This window comes from Eulemur rufifrons, chromosome 29, assembly GCF_041146395.1.
Source record: "Eulemur rufifrons isolate Redbay chromosome 29, OSU_ERuf_1, whole genome shotgun sequence".
NCBI lineage: Eukaryota > Metazoa > Chordata > Mammalia > Primates > Lemuridae > Eulemur > Eulemur rufifrons.
Window position 1 is genome coordinate 25,596,692 of NC_091011.1, and position 25,809 is coordinate 25,622,500.

At 33.5% G+C, this 25,809-nt stretch overlaps 1 protein-coding gene across 8 annotated transcripts in view; it reads right to left on the reverse strand.

Moving 5' to 3' along the window:
- The window catches only part of TAX1BP1 (Tax1 binding protein 1), a 90,898-nt gene that overhangs the window by 47,083 nt on the left and 18,006 nt on the right, over positions 1 to 25,809 (reverse strand). For 7 of the 8 annotated variants that reach the window (XM_069462401.1, XM_069462400.1, XM_069462398.1 and 4 more), the window contains exons 3-5: positions 19,024 to 19,126; positions 12,235 to 12,422; positions 8,675 to 8,833 (exon numbers count right to left, since the gene is read on the reverse strand). In XM_069462401.1, coding sequence (XP_069318502.1) covers positions 8,675 to 8,833; positions 12,235 to 12,422; positions 19,024 to 19,126 — 450 coding nt within the window. The remainder of the gene's footprint in view (positions 1 to 8,674; positions 8,834 to 12,234; positions 12,423 to 19,023; positions 19,127 to 25,809) is intronic. The other variant, XM_069462402.1, reaches the window with a different exon arrangement.

The following is a 25,809-nucleotide window of genomic DNA, read 5'->3' on the forward strand; positions in this document are numbered from 1 at the left end:
TGATCAAGTTAGTGGACAAAAGACATTTAAACATATGTATTCCATATGTTCAAGAAACTAGAGGAAAGACTGAATATAGTATACATAGAGACATGGAAGATATGAAAAAGACTCAAATTGAACTACTAGGAATGAAAAACAACATCTCAGATAAAAAATATAATGGATGGAACTAAACATTGCAGAAGAAAAGATTAGTGAACTTGAGACATAAAAATTAACTATCCAAAATGCAACAGAGAAAGAAAGGGACTGAATAAAAAAATGAAGAGCATTAGTCAGCTCTGGGACAACTTCAAGCAACAAAACGTATGTGTACTTGGAGTTACTGAAGAAAAGGAAAGACAGGAAAAACAGCTGAAGAAATAATGGCCAAAATTTTTTCAAAACTTCATGAAAACCGCCCACAGATATAAAAAGGTCAATGAACCCCAAACATAAAAATAAAAAAGAAAATAATAGGAAGGTACAACATAATCCAATTGCTTAAATTCAATGATAAAATCTTAACAGTAGTAAGGGGGGCGGGGGGAACCACACATTAAATACAGAGGAAGAAAAATATCAGTGACATTGAACTTCTCATCAAAACAAATGTGAGGCCGGGGCGTGGTGGCTCACGCCTGTAATCCTAGCACTCTGGGAGGCCGAGGCGGGTGGATCGCTCAAGGTCAGGAGTTCGAGACCAGCCTGAGCAAGAGCGAGACCGTCTCTACTAAAAATAGAAAGAAATTAGCTGGACAACTAAAAATATATAGAAAAAATGAGCCAGGCATAGTGGCACATTCCTGTAGTACCAGCTACTTGGGAGACTGAGGTAGAAGGCTCGCTTGAGCCCAGGAGTTTGAGGTTGCTGTGAGCTAGGCTGACACCACGGCACTCTAGCCCCAGCAATAGAGTGAGACTCTCTCAAAAAAAAAAAAAAATGTGAGAAGAGTCACATCTTTAAAATACTCAGACAATAAACTGTCAATCTAGAATTATATACCCAAAAAAAATATTTCTAAAACTAAAAGAATTTTCCAGACATACAAAAGCTGGAAGAATTTATCACCAGAAGATCTGAGCTACAAAAATGTTAAAGGAAGTTCTTTCAGGTAGAAGAAAAATACCAGATAAAAACCCAGATCTGTGCATTTTATTGGATTAATTCTTCATAAGAATACTTAAAATCACTTACAATACACTAAAGAGGGCCGGGGCACGGTGGCTCACGCCTATAATCCTAGCACTCTGGGAGGCCGAGGTGGGCGGATCGTTTGAGCTCAGGAGTTTGAGACCAGCCTGAGCAAGAGCGAGACCCCACCTCTACTAAAAATAGAAAGAAATTATATGGACGGCTAAAAATATATATAGAAAAAATTAGCCGGGCATGGTGGTGCATGCCTGTAGTCCCAGCTACTCGGGAGGCTGAGACAGGAGGATCGCTTGAGCTCAGGAGTTTGAGGTTGCTGTGAGCTAGGCTGACACCACGGCACTCACTCTAGCCTGGGCAACAAAGTGAGACTCTGTCTCAAAAAAAAAAAAAAAATACACTAAGGAGTATCTAAGCACTCCAAAAAGATACTGCAACCATTTTGAATGGGGAAATGTTTAACGCAATTTCTTAAATGTTAATTTGCATTACTAGAATTTCAAATCTGAAGCTGCACAAGACCTCCCATGAATTATGTATCAAGGTAGATTTATCAGGCAGCACTCAATTAGACAAGCAGAACACTAAAGGGGAGAGAGAAAGGGAGAGAAAGACACACACACCCACACACATTAACGGATCTGAGCTTGCGTATCTGTAGAAGCTAGAACCAGTCTATGTAAGATAAGCCATCAGAAAGGAAAATGTTTATGAAGTGGGAAGAGCAAGAAGAAAGGATCCACAATCACCAGCTGAAATCCAACAGAACAGACTGAAATTCGTTGGTTCTTATTCTGACCTTGATGGTTTCAAGGAATCCTGAACATGCTGAGGTCTTTCCTGACACACCTTGCCCAAAAGACGGAGAAACCGAAGGAGGATATAACAGAAGGTAGAGTAACTGCAGGCTGGCTGCTACACATCATGCCACCAAGGTCAGCCAAAAGAGAGGCCACCACTTGTATACACTAAAAAATGGCTGCTGCTTCACTTCTGCCTTCAAATCTTTTTTTTTTTTTTTTTTTTTTTTTTTTGAGTCAGAGTCTCACTCTGTTGCCCTGGATAGAGTGCCGTGGCTTCAGCCTAGTTCACAGCAACCTCAAACTCCTGGGCTCAAGCAATCCTCCTGCCTCAGCCTCCCGAGTAGCTGGGACTACAGGCATGCGCCACCATGCCCGGCTAATTTTTTCTGTATAGGTTTTTAGTTGTCTATATAATTTCTTTCTATTTTTAGTAGAGACGGGGTCTCGCTCTTGCTCAGGCTGGTCTCGAACTCCTGAGCTCAAACAATCCGCCCGCCTCAGCCTCCCAGAGTGCTAGGATTACAGGCGTGAGCCACCGCGCCCAGCCCTGCCTTCAAATCTTAAACAAGAATCTCTCTTATGGCCCAGCCTACACAAGCTGGAATGGAATTCTGGAAAATCTAAGTTTGGCCTAGCCAAGCTGACATCTTACAAAGCCACCAAAATAAAGTTCCATTTGTCAAAAAGAACTCCATTTGACTTAAGTTCCCTGAAATCTAAAATTCTAAACTTTATACTTAAACACATATAATCCTTCAATTGTATTATCAATGAATTTCATCCAAACAACTATGTGTCCTAGTATATTCCAATAAGAAAAATTCCTTCCACAAATTAAAATACCACTTTAGTGAATAATACCCAAAAAGATATTAAATAAAACTATATGCTGATTTTTTTTCTCACAGTTTATCATTTCTGAAATGGGGATGTGTTTTACAATCAATGGTATGACTTAGTTTACTTGGCAGCATTTTTTCTTAATGATGATAAAGTAATAGGATGCCTTACCATGGCTTCTTAGCTTCAATGAAGCAAGATATTAAAGGCTTCCCAAAACCTTTGCAGGAATATTTATGTTGACTTTTCTATTACAATGATATCTGATGAGAAGACTCTTAAATAAATGTAAGCCAAACTCCAGAAAATGTGGAACATAATTTTAAAGCTATTAAGCGTGATATTAATTTTTTCTTGTTTTTGATCAAAGTATGATAAAGAATAAGTAAAATGGGCAATGTGGCATGGCTATGTAATTGCTAGGAGACAAATACTGCTTAATTTTAGTAATACAGAATGTTCTGATTCAAACTACAAACTGATATTTTATCCTCTTAAAAGCCAGAATACCCACAAAATTTAGAAAATGACAAAATGCAAACTAATGCTCTTACTTCTTAAAAGAACTGGAAGAACACAGGAAAACATTAAAGACACATAAAAAATAAATATTTTAAATAGCTCACATATAGTAAACCAGGACTGCTCAAAAATGATAGTTTTAAAATATATATTTTAAATTTTGTACAACCTCCAAGGTCCGATAGCCTTTTCAAGACCATTAAATCCCATACCCAAACTAAAATGTCATCTTCAGACCCTTCTTTCAACTACAATAAAACCTGATCAGAGTGCCACAAGCCACAAAACCCATTGTTAATTAGCTATTCAACAAATACTTGATGAATGAAGAGACCTTTCACATTTGCACCTGTTATTATAAGCCACTGTGATGAAGTAACAAGAAAATCTCGCTTGGGTTTTCAGGTTCTCAGCTCTGCCACTCCTTAACTAGATGACTTCTATAGATGAGAAAACTTGAATCCAGAAAAACTAGGCGACCATCTTTTGAAAGTAACTTCAATGAGAATAAAAAGGGAAACTCTATATGATAGCAAGTTATTCTTTGCAGTACATGTTGTCACTATACAACAACACAAAATATCTTTAAGTTTTAGAGACGATAAAGTCAAAAAGATAAAGATAGGGGAAGAGTTACACACTAGCCAGAGACACCATGAAAGATCTTTCAGATTTTCTCACTCCTATGCCAGTGATACCTCCCCCAAATACCTGGTGATGTCTCCTACCCAGTTTGCAAAACTTAAAAACCAAAACAATATGAATATATACAACAGTTTGTAACATGCTCCCTTATATTGTTTTAGTATCTTTAAATATAGTTGAAAAATACCTTGAAGTACATTGTATCAACCTTATATTATCATCATTCAATTTAAGAATATAATTTATTATATGGAAAGAACTCAATTTATAATTTAGGGTCCAAAAATTATAAACTAAGTAAGCTAACTGAAAAACTTAACAGAGTCACAGAGCTCCTTTTAGTCCTATTCTAAAAACAAGATTCAAAATCATTGGTTCCCTGAGCCTCAGTTTTCAATCTTCTAATTTCCAAATATTGTATCAAGCACTCCAAAATATAAATAAGAACACAATGAATATACATACAAACTGCTAGTTTTTACATAAATCTTTAATAAATGTAAAGATGGGGGTTAAAAAACACTCATCAATACACTGGAATATTATTTGGCAAAAACAGAATGAACTACTGATACATATTACACATGGATAAACTTTGAAAACATATGCTAAGTGAAATAAGCCAGTCACAATAGGCCACATCCTATATGATTCCATTCACGTGAAATGTCCAAACTATATAAACCCATACAGACAGAAAGTTAGATTAGTGAGTATCTGGGACTGCAGGAAAGGATGGGGAAGAAAATGGACAGAGACCGTAAATAGGTACAAGCTTTCTTTTTGGGTTGATAAATATGTTTTAAAATTAGATGATAGCCATGGTTGCATATTCCTATAAATATACTACAATCCATTGAATTGTACACTTTAAACTGGTAAACTTTATGATATATAAATTGTATGTCAATAAAGCTGTTTTTAAAGAAAGATCAACAGATCAGCTCACATCTTCACCCTTAGAGGTAGAAGTATGGAATAGTGGTTAACAGCACTAACTGGAGCCAGACTGTCAGCCTCTACCACTAGTAAACTGTGCAATCATGGGTGAGTTAAGTAACCTCTCTGTGTTGCCTCTGTAAAATGCTTAATAGTGCTTACTTCAGAGGATTAAGTGAGTTAACATATGTAAATGTTAGATCATGTCAGATCATGACCTGGCTTTTATTAAGTGTTATGTGAGTTATTTCTATTAATGAGCCTTTCACAAGAGAAAGGAGAAAAATCCACACTTAAAGTTGAACTAAAAATGAATGTAAGTTATCCTTAATAAAATAGAATTACTTTTTAAATCTAAGATGTACATTCATAATGAAACATATACCACAATAACCTAGGGAAAATACAGCATGCAATTTATCATTTCTCAATTTATAAATAATATCTGATTTTAGTTTTAACCTACTTTGTAATCCAAGTTCATTCCTTTCAACAGCCCATTATATAAAATAACCTTAAAAACAAACATAATTTAAACCAACCTATTTGGATAACCTTAACACATCCAATTCTTTTAATTTATAAAATTAAAGTTTTAATTATTAGAATTCAGTTTAATTAGTTTTTGTTTGTTTACAAACAGGGTCTCACTCTGTCGCCCAGGCTTGAGTGCAGTAGTACAATCATAGTTCACTGTAATCTCAAACTCCTGGGCTCAAGCGATCCTCCCACCTCTACATCCTGAGTAACCAGGACTACAGGTGTGAGCCACCACAGCTGGCTAATTTTGTTTAAAAAATTTTGTAGAAATGGGGTCTCACTATGTTCAGCCCAGGCTGATCTCGAACTCCTGGCCTCAAGTGATCCTCCTGCCTTAGCCTCCCAAAGTGCTGGGATTATAGGCCTGGGCCACCTTGCCCAGCCCCATTTTAATTACTAGAGTTTTCTCTCTAGTGGCATTTTATGGTGATAAACGTCAATGTGATAAAAGATGAAAAGATTTTATCTATAAACATTTAATTATTGTAAACATTTAATTAGTTTTAATATTAATATTTGTCAATTATTGAATGGATAATAAAAATGCAATAAATTTCTTCTGTTATGAAGAAAATTAAGGTCTACTGATCAATGAATACTAATATAGTAAATTTTAAACAAAATTATAAATGATATATCACAACAGTCTTTCAGATATTCAACAGTTTATATACTCAGTACCTCAAAGAGAAGACCTCTAGAACCATTCTGAGTTTTTTTTTTTTTTTTTTTTTTTGGTTTTTTTTTTTTAATTCACACAATAGAATGCATTTAAAACAACTGCCATGTCATGGATTTTATAAGCCACCTACCAACGAAGACCTGTTTTAAAGTTTCTAAGTCACCCTAGCTACCCAGAAGACCTGCTTAATTAAGATTGAGACTAAAATTTTGGAGTTAAGAAGCAAATTCATAAAAACCTCGAAGTCCCTTCACTAGTAACAAAGATGAACTCTCTCTCCTAGAAAACACATAATTTTATCATCAGAAATAAGCAATTATCAACATATTTATTTCTATCACTTAAAATTTTTTTATATTATGCATGCATTACACTTTTAGAATCTGGGGGAAATGCTATGAATGTTGACTCTTGAGGGATAACTCTATTCATATTTTAGTCCCTCTTTGAAGACTCCCTGGTTCATCATTACAAAAAAATAGTAAAACTATAATTGTTACTTACATTTAAGGAGAATCTACTATATATCAATACCATTCTAGGTCCTTTTATCACTATTTTCTATAATATAGAGTATCATTTAAAAATCACTTCCAGGTATTAATACTTCCCAGGGAATATATCCCAATGCAAGAATAGCAGCAGAGAAATAGTCTCCTCGAAGATTAGTGACTGTCATCAAGATTTAAGAGTTGCCATAAAAACTTCCGCTGAAGACCTCGTCTGAGCACCAAGGCCACAGTCTCCTACAAGTTTTGCTGCATTAATCCCCTGACCTCAGTCTACCACTTTCTCAACCTCAGTCTGTTAGAATGAGCTTTAGACTTGTTTGTAGCGCTTAACCCTTTATCACTTGGACAGCAGAGAGAACCTGAGACTGCTTAAATTTCAGCTAATTCTCAGCTGGAGCAGAGACACAGCCTGATGTATGTGAGTAATTTCACACAAATGAAGACCTATCATTCTGCCATTTCTACTCTCTCAAATTATCCATTCTTTACTTAAATTTCAAGTTAAGGAGAGTCAAAACATCAAGGGCCACATTTCAGTATATTATTGATCTAATGAGCTTAGAACATGGAGAAATGGGCCTTTCTTATGAGTCATCTTCTACCTCACCTCTATTCCTCTGGCTTGTAACAGAGTGAAAGAAAAGAGATTGGCATTCCACCTAGGAAAACTGCCCAATGCAGGTACAACTAATGGGAGAACTATGTAAAGAATGGAGAGAAAAAAGTAGTAACTATACAAAATAGCAATGGAGTTACAACAAATAAGTAAAAAAAAAAAAATAAGTAATAAAATAAAATCAGCTAAATGTCCTAAGAGTCATGGTAGGCACACATTATGAGATTTCACCATATTTTAATGTTAGGTATACCTGCCTTAAAAGTTCCAATGAAAAATGTGGTTCATTAACCAAATGGAAAACCCTATCCTATAGTCTATGGCAGGACACTAAGAGTTCTTCAAGAGCAAAATTGGGAGATACATGCGTATTTTTAACTAAAAAGGCTAAAGATAATGAAGACAGAAGTGAAAACTTTAGAGTTATTTATAAGATTTACAAATATACATAATACTTGATATTATGTCTATCCTCTAACTCAAAAGAGCAATCCTCAAATAGAACAAAGTAAGATAAATCTTTTCACAATTTAAGCCCTATTTATATATCATCTCTGCTCAGGAGTGTAAAAATGTTTGAAAATCACTGCACTAATCATTCAATTAACAATTACCAAAAAAAAAAAAAAAACAATTATCAAGCAATTACTCTCGGCCTTGTTGGACAAAAGAAGAAACTCCACTCTCAGGGAACACTAGCTCAAATCCTGTCAACAGATGTGAGCATATCCAACTAGCTATAATATAAAGTAAGACTGTCACATGTATGATCACAATCTGTGTTTTGTCAGAACTAACAAATTGCTTTTCTTGTGAAAATATTAATAAAGAAGTCAGTGACTGGGTGACTTTTTTTTCATTGTTTTTGGCTTCTAACTTAAATCCATTTGTATCTCTAATGAAGCCACACTGTTTTCTGCTTGTACTGTACTTCTCTCTTTTTCTTAGCTCAAGAAATTGTGCCAATTTTAACAAGGTGCTTTTTAGGATAATTTGTAGCATTTCTCACATCAAGAATTTCAAAATGTTGTCTAATACTACATCTTATTTCACTGAATTTTGCTTTTCTGAAAAGTAATTTTCTTTATTCTATTTTCCCTTTATTCACTGTTTATCATTTTTAACTGTATTACCAACCCTCCCAAAAAAATCTATCAAGTATTCTACAATTAGATGAAAACATCTGGAAACAGTTGTCAGGGACTACTTCATCAAGCCTAGTACCAAAAATCTAGAAGTATTTTAACCATCTTACAGCATAAAAGCAGTTGTGGCAAAAGGTTAATAAGAACTGACCTATTCTTGTATAAACGTCTATCTAAAAGGCTGCTTTTTTTAAATACCTGGTTTTCACTAACTTGAATTGGTTCAGTTCTCAAAAAAGGTGAGTTTCAGGGAAGATATTAACAAATCCAATCAGTTACATAAGACATAACTAACCTTTTGCTCTGCTTGCAGTTGGTCACATCTTTCTTTTTCATTGTTAAGTTCTCCTTCCATTCTTCCAACTTGTTCTCGAAGTTGTGCTGTTTCTTTTTCCAGAATAGCAATTAACTTTAACAGTTCTTCTTTTTCTTTCATGGTTTTCTCAATTTTCAACTATAAAACAAGAAACGCAAATTAATTCTTTTTTGTAATCCTAAAATAAGATACTACAAATTTAGTTTTCCATTTAAAAAAAAAAAAGAACTTTTACATTCTACTTACTTCATCAGTCAGCTTCTTTTAGCCTTCAGTTAGAAAAATTCATGATTCATAAATTTAAACTTTCTTTTTGTTAGGCAAAGGAGAAAATATTAAAGGAAGGTATTAAAGTGAGAGATATTTGTTACGAAGTTGCCTGCTTATCACTTCTCAACAGTACTAAAAATAAGGCATATTAAGTCTCCTAAGTGACATAATTACAGGGTTTTCTTATCTGGAATAATAATTAGATTCTTCAAGAGGTAAAGTTGTACCTCTTCTTGAATGCAAACCTATGGGAAATCTTTGAATCTATTACAAACTTACTTATATGTTATATAAGCCCTTCATCTATAGGATTACTATTAAAAGTGTTGGTCCTTTAAATAAGATAACTAAGGAATGCACAGTATCTAGATATATAATGGCCTCTACTTGGCCAAAGTAAAACAATCTTTATAAGCAAAACATAAATCTCAGGACAAGCATACAGACTACAACAATATATTAACAATATATTTAATAACTGATTATTATGCTAATACTATTAGTTACTCAGTTCAGGAAAATCTAAACTCCACTATTCTAAAAAAATTACTAACTTAAGGGACCTAAAATATTAGTAAATAAAAATTAATATTTTTCTTACAGCAAGAAGTCTTTGATTCTAACCAGGGAAGAAGGAATACTCAGAAGAAAGTCTTCACAAAGGGGTCATTGTGCACTTGGCTGGTAAAAATAAGCTTTTCCCCCATACACTCCAAATTAGCTTTCCAGGGTCACAGCATCATGGAATCAAATTGATTAAACTGTAAAATGGCTCTTATGAAAGTTAAATAGCTAAAAACTTTTAAACTGATCTTTCTACCTGCTTCCACAGATCATATCAAAATGCCAGGAGTAAATACCTCAAAAGGAGAAAAGTTTATTTATTTAATCACTGAATTTAATGTATCCCCTACCTATTTTTAAACAATAGTTTGAGATAGATTACAACGAATGGCATTCAATGAAGTAAATAGAAAATTAGATTCAAGTAGGTATATTACCCATAAAGGTTAATAATATTAATCATAAAGGTTAATATTATTAATATAGCATTAAATCTGGCTTAAAACTTTCTGGCAGCTTAAAAATGAAGATACATCTAAACACAGTACCACAGAAACATTATAAAAGAATCAGTTTTTCCCAATTATTTACTTAATTCACATATACTTTCTGAAGAGTATACTAAAGCTTAAGTAGAAAATTTTTAAAAGAATTTAAATTAGATAAAAATACATGTCTAATTTCTGCCCCAATTTTGTATTTTGAAATATTTCAAGCACACAATAGCTGAAATTTTGCAATGAACACCCATCACCTAAATTCACTAATTATTAATATCTTGCCAAGTTTATCTCCCTTTATACACTTATTTGTGACTTTTTTTTTTTTTTGCTAACCCATTTTAACGAAATCACAGACACTTCACCCCTAAGTACTTCAGATCAAGCAGCTCCTAATAGGGCCAGTCTCCTTTTCAACCACTATTATTGTCAGAGCTAAGAAAATTAAGAATAATTCTCTATCGTCCAATAGAGAGGCCACAGTCAAATATCCCCCACCATCCCCAAAATGTCTCTCTTTTTTTTTTTTTTTAAATCTAGGATTCAATTAAGGTTCACACATTGTAGGATTATGTCTCAATCACTTCTAATGTCGGTGGGGCCCCATATGCTCACATTTGTACTAATTTTGTATAGTTTTAGATAAAATCATTAAAGATTTTAATAAATGCAGAAATTAAAAATGCTTACCAAAAAAATTGGTCAGAAAATAAAAACATTTTATCCCAGAAATATTTACCTAAGAAACAGCAATTTAAATTTTCTTTAAAAAGTACCCTTTGTGGAGCAGGAAGAAATAAAATAGAGTGTGCTATGTCTCAATTTACTTGGAGAAAAAGTACAAGAGAGATGTGGATGCCAAAATGCCCATCATTTTTCTGTTGGAGGCCCTGAAATCAGGGTGGTCTAACAAGTATTCAAAAAGCTGCAATATAAATGCTAACTGCACTGTTAAGAGCCAGGCATGTTTCAGCATCTTTGACTAGCATTCAAAGACCAGGCTAAAAACCTTGATCATCGGGCAGTTGTCACCACAAAATGTTTTAGTCACCCTATAAAAGTTACATTTCTTTATTTAAGATAAGAGAGGAATTTCTGGAAAGGGAAGGAAAGATATGGAAGAATTCACAATAAAAAATGACTGGTTCCTTCTAACCTTCTAGTTTGATTGTCTAATAAAAGTATTATATCCATAACCTCTTGTCTTTTTTTTCTTTAGTTTCAGTTTTTGAAAGTAAATAAAGTAAAATCAAAGACATAAAATATTTACATGTTAAAAAAATTAATCTGACTATAAAGAAAAAGTGATGACCTGCAACAGAAAATACAAACATAAGTTAATCAAAAATCTATACTGAACCTAAGCTATTTTTCTTATTATAATAGAGGACACTATATACAATTAACCACTCAAATATAATTAACATACTAGTTTTTTAGGTATAGGGTAAACATATTGGGAACTGTGATCTTAAAATGAGATAAGAATGTTCTATTTTTCTTTCAATGACTACTAAAACTTAATACATAAGGCATTATTAGACCAGCTGCACAGTAAATTTATGTTGGAGTCACTGCCTTGACTCCACAATATTCAATTTAAAAAATAAAAAGCTTTTCACCTTTTCTTTTAAATTATGGTTAATCTAGGCTTACTCATTTGAGCAGATGAACAATGAAAAGAATCATTCTAAAAATGCTCAACCTAAATTAAGAGACTGGGACGTTTCCCTGATTTAATGCCACACTTTAAAAAGACATGCTCATGATGCAGTGAAACAAAGTTCATACGCAATTACAGTTAGATTTACTGCTTTACACCACTCTCTCAACCAGCTTCATCCCCCAAATCTGTAATATTCTGAAGGGATTAGGCCGCCACAAAAGAAGAAAGGTTAGTGCAAAGAAACAAGGAAAGCATTAGGCCTGAACTCCCTCAACAGGTATTTACTGCATTAACTACTATGCACAAGATACTGATAGGCCCTAGGGACAGTCACTGCCATAGTGGAACATATAACATAATTCAGACCAAAAGATTTTGTAAGTATTTCAAAAAAGACATTCTAAATTTATTATTTTAGTTAAAAAGCATTTTACTTTTATGGCTACTCTTGCATAACCAGAAAAATTTTTAAATGCTAACCAATGTGAGCTCCATTTTTAAAATTACCAATGAATCACTATCTCACCATTGATACCAACCTCAAGAAGGCCAGCTTTTGTGGTCACCACCAACATGTCAGAATTTCCTTCATCTTCCATAGTAAGCAACTCTTCAACTGGAGAAGAAGCTCGAAACTGGAAAGGTGTACTTGCTCCACGAATTTCACCCTTATGGGTAACGTAACAGAACTGATAAAATTCTCCATCATCATTTGGAAGGTAATATCCTAAGAGAAAGTTAATGAACAAAATTATTAAACTTCCTATTATAAATCGAATGTTATTTCAATTTAACAATATTTGTAATTTCTCATTCCTCACACTGTTCTTGGCACATACCTGAGACATTGTCTTTCCTCCTATCTTTAACAAATTGTCTACCAAAACTAGATTCTTCCTTTCTCCTCAAACATACCCTAATTTTTCTTCTCTTACGTCTAAGTTTATATTCCCAAAATATCCTTTCCCCCTGTATCTCCACCAGGGCAAAAGCAACTCATCTGGAAGAGCCAAGTGTGTACTTTGCAACGGGAAAGAGGCTGGAGGAGGAACAAGGGAAGAATTAGTATAAAAATCTAAGGAGGACTGGGAGTGGGAGTAAGAATATGTCATTTAAAGAAATCTTCGCTCTAATTTGATATTCATTACATGTAAATGAGAAATGTTAAGTAAAGAAATATGCTGCACTTGTGAATTGTGTAAAAGCAGAAAAGAAGATGAGGTCCACAGGTGCAGTACAACAAAAGTAAACATTGGAACCACGCATCTATTCGGGAATTCCAGCTCTACCAGTATTACTTAACCTCCCTGAGCCACAGGTTCTTATTTAAAATAAAAAAAAAAAAAAAAAAAACACAAAGAAAAAACCCAAACATAAGGTCATCTCAGAGTTCCAAAATATCTACAAATAATACATTTATACCATCCAGCCACTATCTGACAAATGTGTTCAATATTTGTTTCCTTATTTCTTCAATTGTTACCCTCTCTTTTAAATTTTGCTGGATTATCTTAACTTAGAATTAACCTTTACCTCTTCTCCAAAGCTCATTTTTTACGTTAAAAAACAAACACCTCCACAGTATACTTTACATTACTATTCACTATGTACAAGCTTTATATCCTGTATCAGACCTCAAACACTGAGGGCAGAGATAGTAGATACACATGTACACACAGACACACACACACACACAGAGGGCAGATATACATGTGTTTACGTGTGTTTGTGTGTATGCATATACAAAAATTCTCAATTCTCCACAATGACTTGTAAAAAGCATTTAATAACTGATATGAATATACAAAGATGAATATACTCAACCTTACTAATATCTACCCAAAAACCTGTAATCACTAAGCCTGTATTTTTTCACGTCTTAAAATTGTAAGCCTCATTATGATACCTATTTAATACTTTATCTGATTTCATTCTTTTAAAAATAGCTGGTATTTCTCTTTAGAAACAAGGAAGAGAGACAGAATATAAAAGATAAGCCAAGAAATTCTTTCGGTGCTTGAAACCAAGGAAGATGTCCTAAAAGAGAACTGAAAGAGGTACAAGAAATATCAAAAAACATAGGGGCCCACTGAAAGAGCTCCCAATGTCCAAAGCCAGAACAATTTCAGCAACAAAAAAATTTATAGTATTAGGCTTTATTTCACTGAAGAAATTAGTAAGTCCATGGAGAAGAGAACAACTCTTTCTAACATAGTAATTCCAACTAATAAATGTACAAATAATGAACATTAATTAGGCAAACAACAATAATGGTTGTAGCACAAGATGCACTAAGGGACACTAAAATTAATGGCTGAAATTTTGAAGAGAAATAAGATATTTCCATAGTCTCAAAGTAGCCCCCCCATAAAACTCATTAATTACAAAGGGAAAAATAACTTTATTTAGAGAGGAAAACCCAGATGACACCAGCTTAACCAAGTGATCAAGATTAATATCACCAGTAATAAGATGTATAGACATCAAGTACTCCCTGATGCAATGCAATGAGAAAGGTAAAACATTACTTCTACAGAATTCTTCCCCAAAAATGTATAAACTCAATCTAATCACGAGAAAACATCAAACAAACCCAAGATAAGAGACATGCTGCTAAAAAAAAAAAAAAATAAACCACAAACAGTACAACAGTATTCTTCAAAAACGTAAAGTTTATGAAAGATAAGGAGAGACTGAGGACTAAGAAGTTATCACAACTAAATGTGGGATTAGGGACTGGATCCAAGAACAGAAAACAATTATCAGTGGAAACACTGGTGAAATGTGAGTAAGGTTTATACCTTAGTCAACATAAATTATTCATTTTTTAAATAAATGTACCATGGTTATGCAAGATGTTAACATGAAGAGAAGTTAGGCAAAGGTTATACGAAAATTCTGCATACCATTTTTGCAAGTTTTCTTTACATCTTAAATTATTTCAAAATATAAAGTTTTTATAAAGTATCATAGATATGTATCTGTTGATATATTTTTAAAAGGTTTAAAAAATCCACCTTCTTAATATCTACTACAAATTAATCCATAGCAGAGTAACTTTCCAAATGATCACAAGACTTATTTTTAAATGCTTAAACAGAAAACAAAAATACAGTCTGATTAATCAGCTCTGGTATCCTGACATTAGAAATTCTACAAACTAGATATCCAAGGTCTGATTCTTTAAAAAACAAAAATGTCACTAAAATAATCTGCTAGAAAATATAGTTCAAACACCATTTGAGAAAGACATAATTATTCAGAGCTGCAATATAAAGCTCTCTGTATAGGAAAAACTGTTAGATTAATAACATGGAAAAGTAAAATAGGAAAAAGTAAAAAGCAAACCCTGAGTCAAATTTTATAGCCTGTGACATTAACACTCAGATTACAATAAATAAATAAGGGTCCATTTAGAAAAACAATCACATTTAGGTATTTTTGTTAGTTGTTTTGGGTTTTGCATTTCAGGAATCTCATGACTCATCCAAAAAATGAGCAAAGTGATTTGGATTGTGCTTTAAAGCCCTGCCAGCTCTAATACTCCATGACTAAGCTTTCCATGACTGTACCCTGACTTCCTTATATAACAAAGTTCTAGGTAGGCAGAAGCTATTATTTCTGGATTACAAAATTCAGAATAAAAATTAATATTGCCGAATTTTCAAAAACTTGTAACACTTGTTGTTATGCTTAGCTCCCATGAAAAATTTTTAAAGTATAAACAGAAATAAATTGAAGACATTTCCTTTTTAAACCACATCTAAACTTTTTGCTAAGTTGCCAATAAACAAATGGGTTAGTCATAAATTTAGTAAGTTATTTTCTAACAGAAAACCAATCACAATAAAAATGATTAGAAATAAACCCACAACTTTTAAGAAACTGTTAAATACAACAAAATAAGTTCCAATATACACACTTAAATCTGATTGTCTATAAAAAAGGCTAAGTATTAAAAGATAAACTACATATATAATTTATAACATTTCTTTGCCCATAAACATCTATGAGGACCTAAATCTTTGCCCATATTATAAGTTTTATCCTCTGAATATTTGTTTCTTGACATAGAACGTAAGAAAATTTTTTTTATATATCCAAGTTCCATGCGGACACATTGCAAATTAATGTTAATATCAAACATATACAAAATTCAGAATAAAATGAAAAAGTTTTTTTAAAACACATAAACCACCAAATCCAAAACACTGACCTGCTGAGGATATAGAGCAACAGGAACTCTCATTCACTGCTGGTAGGAATACAAAATGACACAGCCACTTTGGAAGACAAAACTGAACTTTACTCTTACCACACAATTCAGCAATTACACTCCCTGGTATTTATCCAAATGAGTTGAAAACTTACATCCACACAAAAGCTTGCCCAAGAATAGCAGCTTTGTTCATAACTGCCAAACTCAGAAACAACCAAGATGTACTTTAATAAATGAATGGATAAACAAACCATGATACAGCCATATAATGGAATACTATTCAGCAAAAAAAAGAAATGAGCCATCAAGCCACGAAAAACCACGGGGAAACCTTAACTGCATATTGCTAAGTGAAAGAAGCCAAACTGAAAAGGCTATATACTGTATGATTTCAGCTATATGATACATTGGAAAGGGCAAAACTATAGAAACAGTGAAAACATCAGTGAAGAGGGAAGGAGAGATGAATAGGTGGAGCACAGGGGATTTTCTAGGGGAATAAAACTATTATTCTCTATGATACTACAACAGTAGATACATGTGTTTATACATGTATACATTCATCAAAATCCATAGAACACACTTCACAAAGAGTGAACCCTAATGTAAACTATAAACTTAGATAATAATGTATTATTAGTACTGGTTCATCAATTATAACAAAGGTATCACACTAATACAAGATGTTCAAAATAAGGGAAACGAGGGAATTCTGTACTTTTCACTCCATTTTTTCTGTAAGCTTAAAACTGCTCCCCCACCAAAAGTCTATTAATTAAAAAAGAATTCAACCATCTAAAGTAGATTAATCTGGTCCTAGTTATTTTAGAAGTCTGCTTTGCACATGTCACCATAATCCAAGTCAAATATTGCCTGATATAAAACAGCACGTTTTAATTTATATAAGGCCGTATCAATTAAAGTTAACAATATTTTTTGAAAATTTATCTACTATGCCAGTGGCTCCCAAACGTCTACATATCAAAATCACCTGTTGATCTTTTAAAAATTCCAAAACCCAGGTCACACCTCAGACTAATTAAATCACAATCTCTGCAGGTGGGACATAAGTATCATCTTTATGTCTTGAAGCTCCCAAATGATTCCAAAAGTACACTCAAGTTTGGAAACCACTATACTAAAGCTATATGCATAGATTCCAGGTTATGCTGCACTTAAAACAGGTTGATGTTCTCTTAACAACTGTAACAAAAAATGACTGAAATTTAAGGGGGGGCGGGGGTCACACTATAAAAATTTTTCTAAAAATCAATAATACTAGAAATGTTTATCCCAAATTCAAACTGGTTTTTTGGTTTCTTTCTGAAGGAAGCATTTGCATGCTAAGAAAGTATTTATATTAAATAAATATTTCAGTATATTAATAGTTTGGTTTTTTTCGATGTTTTCTTTTAGTTTGGTTGGTATATTTAATTTTCAAAATTCTGAAGAAGGTAACCAGATCAGATAAGGGAGAGATGATTTCGGGTTTGATTTTAAAGATTTAAAAATTTCATTATAGTAAACTTTATTTTAAATCATTCATTTTATAATCCTGAGCACATTTTTTAAAGTAATGATTCAAACAATATAAACTTCTTTCTGCTAGGATTAGAAGATTCTTACTACTTAAAGATAGGAGGAACTCAGAGGAAGAAGCCTTAGACTGTTAACAGCAGCCCCAGAGGAGAGTTAAAAAGTCCTGGAATTTTTTTTTTTTTTTTTTTAAGAGAGGCAAAGTTGTAAGTAGCAAAGAATCATTTGGGAAGTTTTAACCTGGAGTTGAAGGATAAAAAGAATTCAGGTCATCCATCAACTTCAATGGGGAAAAACATTACATTTTTTTACTAACAACTAAAATTTTAGCATGTTCTTTGATTATGAATATAGGCAACAAGCCACATAGTATTGTCAGTACTTGTGATTTTTGTTTCTGACAAGAATCACATATATGTTACTATCACATTACAATTTGTTATAGGTATCTCAATGTTATCTTACTTTGAAATTATGGCAGTTATTAAGTCTGTCATCACATCTTAAAAACACACAGATTGTGAAGCAAGTATATTAATATAGCACATATTTTTCCTGTATTTTAATAACTATTTCAATATAATTGGCTTTCTTCAAAATTTTATGCATTTTATTTTACATACATTAAAATATTATTCTGAGACAGAGTCCATAAAATTCACCAGATCGTTACATACACAAGGCTAAGAATTAGTTTTAATACAACCCAAAGTCAGTACAATTATACTACAAGATCACTCTGCAGCAAATTCTGCGACAGACTTCTGAATAAGATTTTTTTTTCCAATTTTTTTATTGTGGCAAAAAATACATAAAATTTACTATCTCAACCATTTTAAAGTGTACAGTTCAGTGTTATTAAGTGCATTCATACTAATGTCCAATGATGGCCACAATCCATCTCCAAAACTCTTTTCATCTTGTAAAACTGAAACTCTATACCCACTGAACATTAACTCCCCATTTCTCCCTTCAGGGAACCTGAAAGCCCTGGCAACCACAATTCTACTTTCTGTGGCTAACTTTGCCTACCCTAAATTCCTGATATAAGTGGTATTTCTTTTTGTGATTGCCTTATTTGACTTAGCATAATGTCCTCAAGGTTCATCCACATTGTCGCATATGTCAGAATTACCTGAATGAGAGGGGTTTTTTTAATCTGTGTATAATGCCAAGACAATAGGCACTTTCATATGACAGAATTAATATAACTATAAATCCTATTAATCATCTTCATGGTTTTCATCTGGATTATTTTCCTCACATCTTATTTGTTACAGTATTCTAATATCAGTAATAGTACTGTTTTCTCAACTGAAAAAAAAATCATCAAAAATAAAGATCTAGAAAGAAAACTTCTCTTCAGTGAAAGTTAACAAAAAAATTTATATGACTATATAAAATATCGTGTGGCCTGTGCTAGATATTTACATTCTTATGACTTTTACTAAATAAAGACACTAATTCAACTTTGGTGTCCTAAAACATGCCTAAACACATAATTACAGTGTGGTACATTTTAATGGAAATAAGACACCTAGTTTCATCAAGTTCTGCAGTTTTCAGTCCTTACCTTGAAATGCTAGTACACAATTGACTGTAGATCCTTCTACATAATGTTCAGGCAAAGGGGACCATAAAAATGTATAATAATCACGAGCAGTACTCCACCCAACCTAAAGGAAAATAACAATAAAAGGGGAGTTACAAGTAAATAGTTTAATCTTAGGCGGATATAGCCTATTGTTTTTCACTATAACCTGAAGTTAAAATATGCATTACATAGGTTTACAAATCATGAGTATTTTAACAACCACGTCAAATTATTTAAGCTATAGCTTAATGCTATAAAAATCTACGTAAACTGAATAGCAGAGTTTCTAACGTGCATTAAAATGCACTTTGCTATTCAACTTCAAGGATAATCTAAGTATGCATATGATTAAATATAAAATCTTCTGTTTTCCTTAAAATTTGATTTCACTAAACACAGGTTTTAAAAAATTTATTTTGTACCTCAAATTTAAGTTTTTTGCTTTGTTTTGTTTTACTCAGACACCCCCCCTTAAAACCACTAACTAAATTTTACTAAATTCACTAATCCCTAATCTTTGGCAAGCCAAGTTGTAAATTTTGTAAAAAAAAAAAAAAAGCTCTTTAGCACCAAGATGTTTATATATACATACAAATTGACCAACTATGTATGTCTCACACCTACTACTAAAACATTTCAACATGAATATATACATTACAACATGAATATAAACATTACATATCTCAATCTGTATTTTCCAGATGAACTGTACCATGTTAAATACTGAAGATTAGAGATATTTAAAACAGGTACTAGACATCCATTTGCTAGTAATATTATAAGAAATTATGCATCAGCTACAAGATTAGATTACATGTGCTCTATGATTCTGATTGGCCTAGGATTACAGACAACAGAATACTGAAGCTGGAAGAAGCTTGGTGACCTTTCGTCACTAAAGGAATGTATAAAACTACAGGTTCCAATCCAATAGAAAGTGGTAAAATCAATTTAGTGGCTCATGACCAACATTTATTTTTTAAATTATATAGAACAGAAAGTTTGAGAGTACATTAAGGTTAAGTGTTGTTTCATGAAAATTTGTTTCAAGTGTATTTGCATGCAACTGTGCTAGCAGGAATCATAGAATTTATCTTTTTTTGTGTGCTATGGTCAAAAACATTTGACACTATTCATCTCTACAGATAAGAAGCTTGAGGAATCAGTGAACAAGTAAATTTACCTCATCTGTCTGAGTCTCAGTTTTTTCTCCCAGAGCTGCTGGAAGAATTAAACTAGATGACAAACCTAAAAGCAGCACTTGAAGTGCCTGACCCACTATGAAGCACTACCACAAGTGGTAATTCTTACAAATGCAGTATATTGTAGTGATTAAAAGCAAGCATAGGGTATGGGCTCAACTGCCAGAAAAGATCACTTATTAGCTTTATGGGTTCAGGCAAGTTAGTTATTTCCATTTATTCCTCTTTAAAATAGAAATGAGTATAACCTCAAAAAGTTGTATCCGTATTAAATGAGATCATCCCTGTATTTACCACAGTGCCTATCACATAAGTGCCTATTAAATGTTACCACTCAGTCATACCCAAGGACACACAGTACAGGAGGGACACTGGTCTTAATCTTATGTTCTGTCCATTTCATATCCCCCAATCCTTCCAGCACCTCCCGAAGAAAGGGTCATCTGAAGGTTTTCCCCCAACAGATACATATGATACAAAGCATAACTTGCATTCTTTGTCCCTATCTATGCAATGATATTGAACAAAAAATACTATGTAGAGTTACATTTTTGTTGGAAAAAAAATTTCCCTGGACCAGATGATCAAGAGAGACTGAGTGTGCCATTTATCTGTGATGGCTAAAGCACAAAACTGCTAACTTCACAATTATAAATGATGTCTGATTCAAGTAGCACTGGGAGTAGTAGTAACAGTTTATTGCAAGTTTGTTTTGGCTTATTATTATCCTCATTGTACAAATCAGGAAATAAGTAAAAGGCTAGTAAATGGCAGTCAGAATTTGAACACAAAGTTCAGGCTCTTAACCACCAAGACACTACTCAGACCTTGGGTCCGTTCCCCACCCCCATGCACATACCAATTTAACAAAATACTCCAAAAACTGATTAAGTTGCAGTATGCCAGGCAGGCTCAAAGTCAAGAGTTGCAATGATATGGGTAAGAAAAACTATTCATAATAACCACAACAACCCTTGCAAGCCAGCATAACTCAGCAGGATTAGGACAAAGAGCTCAGTTTGCACCTTCTCCCTTGGAAAAGAAAGAGAAGAGAACTTGCATCCAGCATTCTATTCTGGCTTTTCAGTGGACAGCCCAAGAAGCAGATTTCTGTCTCACGTAACTTAGTGTGCTTTTGGTTGCCATGGGGCTGAGGAGAAAAACAGCTTGTTGCAGCACCAGAGAGCCTGCAGTACCAGAGACAGACACCAGAGGGAGCAAGAGAACACAAGTTCCTGAAAGAAGACTCAGTCAATCTAATTGGGAAATTACATGCAAAAGCCAATAGAAGACACATTCTCATAAAAGATTTAAGGGGCACCCAGAATCTCCAGCCAGGCTGTTTGGTGAAGGTCTTCCCCGTACACAGCCAGTCTGTAAAAGCTGAGAGAGGTGGCTGTTATTATTAAGTGCACAAACAGCAAAAAATAAGACAAAGAAACAGAAATATGGTCCAATGAAAGGAACAAAATAAATGTCAATAAACCAACCCTAAAGAAACAGAGCAATTAATTACCTGACAAATAATTCAAAATAATAGTCTTAAAAAAGCTCAGTGCACTACGAAAGAACACAGATAACCAACTAAACAAAATCAAGAAAACTGATGAAAAATGAGAACACCAACAAAAAGCAACTGAAAAGAACCAAACAAATTCTAGAGATGAAGAATAGAATAACTGAATCGAAAATTCACAAGAGGGGTTCAACACATGACTTAATCAGGCAAAATAAAGCATCAGCAAACTTGACAGGTTATTTGAAATTATCAAGTGAACAGAAAGAAAAAAGAATGAAGAAAAGTAAAGTTTAAGGGACTGATGGGACAGCATCAACCCCAAGAGTGTATGCATTATGAGAGTTCCAGAAAGAGAAAAGAGAGAAAAAGGGCTAGAGAGCTTATTTGTAGAAATAATGTCCCAAAACTTCCCTGAGAAAGAAAATGTACATCCAAATTGAAGAAGCTCAAAAGACTCCAACTAGAATATCCCAAAGAGACCCACACCAAGACACATTATAGTCAAACTGTCAAAAGTCAGAATCTTGGAAAAAGCTAAAGAAAAATGACTTATCACACAAAAAGTACTCCCACGGGTTTACCTACAGATCTCTCAGCAGAAACATTACAATACAGAAGGGAATTCTGTAATATTGTAATGGTGGTGTTTAAATCACTTTTAATTCTCGCATAAAGCTTAAAAACAAAAATAACTGTAACTGTAAAATTATGTTAAAGGATACAAAATATAAAAATATGTTATTTGTGACCTCAATAAAGTCGAGGGGAGATGTAAAGGAGTAAAGTTTTTGCATGCAAATGAAGTTATCAGTTTTTATTATAACTATGAGATTTTTATAGTAAATGGTAACCACAAAGAAAACACCTATAGAACATGCACAAAAGAAAATGAGAAGGGAATCAAAACATGTCGCTATAAAAAAAAAAAAAATCCAAACATAAATGAAGACAGGAAAGGAAAACAGGACAAAAATCACTAAAAATACAGAAAACAAAATGCAATAGTAAACACTCCATAAGTAATTACTTTAATGTAAATGAATTAAACTCCCAATCAAAGGCATAAAGCGATTAAATGGATAAAAAAGCAAGATCCAGCTAATCCACCATCTACATGAGACTCACTTTAGACATAAGGACATACATAGGCTAAAACTGAAAGGATGGAAAAAGATATTCCTTGCAAGTGGTAACCAAAATAGAGTGGGGTAGATGTATTTCTATCAAACAAAATAGACTTTAACTCAAAAACTGTCATAAGAGACAAAGAAGGACATTATATAAATTTAAGAGGATCAATTCACCAAGAAGATATAATAGAGACACATATGCACCTAACATGTGACCACCCAAATAATGACAGAATTAGAGGAATAAACAGTAGCACCATGATAGAAGATTTTAATACACCTGTTTCAATAATAGACAGATCAACCAGACAGAAAAATCAATAAGGAAACAGAGGAATTGAACACTACAGACCAAGTGACCCCAATAGGCATATACAGAATACTCCACCCAGTAACAGTAGAACATACATTCTTCTCAAGTGCACAAGGACTATTTCCCAGGTCAGATCCCATGTTAGGTCACAAAATAAGTTTTTAACAAACTTAAGACTGAAATCATACCACGTATCTTTTCTAACCACAATGCAATGAAACATGAAATCAATTTAAAAATGGAAAACTCACAAATACGAAAAATTAACACAATCTTTAATAACCAATAGATTAAAGACATTCTAATAGAAATTAGAAAATATTGATAAAATAAAAATGAAAACACAATACATCAAAATTTACAGGAGGCAGTAAAAGCAATACTAAGACAGAAGTTTATAACAGTAAACACTTCCATTAAGAGATATCAATTAAACCACCAAACTTCATACCTCAAGAACTAGATAAAGAACTAAACGAGGCCGGGCGCGGTGGCTCACGCCTGTAATCCTAGCACTCTGGGAGGCCGAGGTGGGCGGATCGTTTGAGCTCAGGAGTTCGAGACCAGCCTGAGCAAGAGCGAGACCCCATCTCTACTAAAAATAGAAAGAAATTATATGGACAGCTAAAAATATATATAGAAAAAATTAGCCGGGCATGGTGGCTCATGCCTGTAGTCCCAGCTACTCGGGAGGCTGAGACAGGAGGATCGCTTGAGCTCAGGAGTTTGAGGTTGCTGTGAGCTAGGCTGACACCACGGCACTCACTCTAGCCTGGGCAACAGAGTGAGACTCTGTCTCAAAAAAAAAAAAAAAGAAAAAAAAAAAGAACTAAACGGAACCCAAAATTAGAAGAAAGGAAATAATAAAGATTAGAGCAGAAATAAATGATAGAGAATAGAAAAACAGAACAAAAATCAAGAAAACCAATAACTGGTTTTTTGAAAAGATCAACAAAATTGGCAAATCTTTAGCTAGAAGAACTAAAAGAGAAAAGACTCAAATATCAAATCAGAAATGAAAGAAAAAACATTATACTTAATGCCAGAGAAATGAAAAGGATCTGAAGACACTACTATGAACAGTATACACCAGCAAATTGGATAACAGAGTAGATGGATTTCTAGGTCCAAATAGCCTATCAATCATGAAGAAATAAAAAAAAAAAAAAAACCTCAATAAACTTATAACCACTAAGGAGACTGAATCAGTAATCAAAACCTTCCCAACAAATAAGGGCCAAAGACCAGATGGCTTCACTGAGGAATTCTACCAAACATTTATTCCAATCCTTCATAATCTCTGCAATAAAGTTGAAAAGAAGGGAACATTTCCAAACTCATTTTATGAAGCCAACATTATCCTCATGCCCAAATGAGACAAAGATGCTACAAGAAAACTACAGACCAATATCCCTAATGAATACTGATGCAGAAATCCTCAACAAAATACTAGCAAACCAAACTCAACACCACATTAAAATGATTATATACTAGGACCAACTAAGATCATCTACTCCTGGAATGAAAGGATAGTTCAACATATGAAAATCAATCGATACATTACATTAACAGAATAAAGGATAAAAAACACATGATCACCTGATGCAGAAAAAGCATGTGACAAAATTCAATACCCTTTCATGTTAGGAACTGAGGATATTATCTTAATATAATAAAGGCTGTATTTGAAAAGCCCACAGCTGACACCATACTCAACAATGAAAAACTAAATGCGTTCCCTCTAAGATCAGGAGCAAGGTTAAGGCTACTCCTCTCACCACTTCTATTAAATACAGTACTGAAGTCCTAGACAGAGCAATTAGGCAAGAAAAAGAAATGAAAGACATCAAAACTGGAAGTGAAGTAGTAAAATTATCTGTTCACATACAAAAAAACCCACTGTTAGAATAAATGGGTTCAGCAAAGTTGCAGGATACAAAATAAACATGCAAAAATTGAGTTGCATTTCCATACGCTAACAATGAACAATCCAAAAAGAAAATTAAGAAAATAATTTCATCTACAGTTGTATCAAAAAGGAATAAACTTAGTAATAACTAAAGAGGTAAAAGACTTGCACACTGAAAACTATAAAACATTGCTCAAAGAAATTAAAGAAAATGCCAATAAAGGGAAAGACATCCCATATTCACGGATTAGAAGATTTAACATTGTTAAAATATCAATACTATCCAAAAGTGATCTACAGATTCAATGTAATCCCTGTCAAATTCCCAATGGCACTTTTTGCAAGAAAAGGAAAAAAATTCTAAAATTCATACAAAATTTCAAAGGACCCTGAATTGTGAAAACAATCTTAAGAAAGAAAAATATAACTGGAGACCTCACACTTCCTGATTTCAAAACATATTATAAAGCTACAATAATCAAAACAATATGTTATTATTATGAGCACATAGGAAGACACACAGACCTGCAGTACCCAACCCCTGGGCCACACACCAGTACCAGTCTATGGCCTGTTAGGAACGGGCCACACAGCAGGAGGTAAGCAGAGGGCAAGCAAGCCCTCTGTATTTACAGTCATTGTCTCCCATCACCCTCAGATGGGACCATCTAGTTGCAGGAAAACAGCTCAGG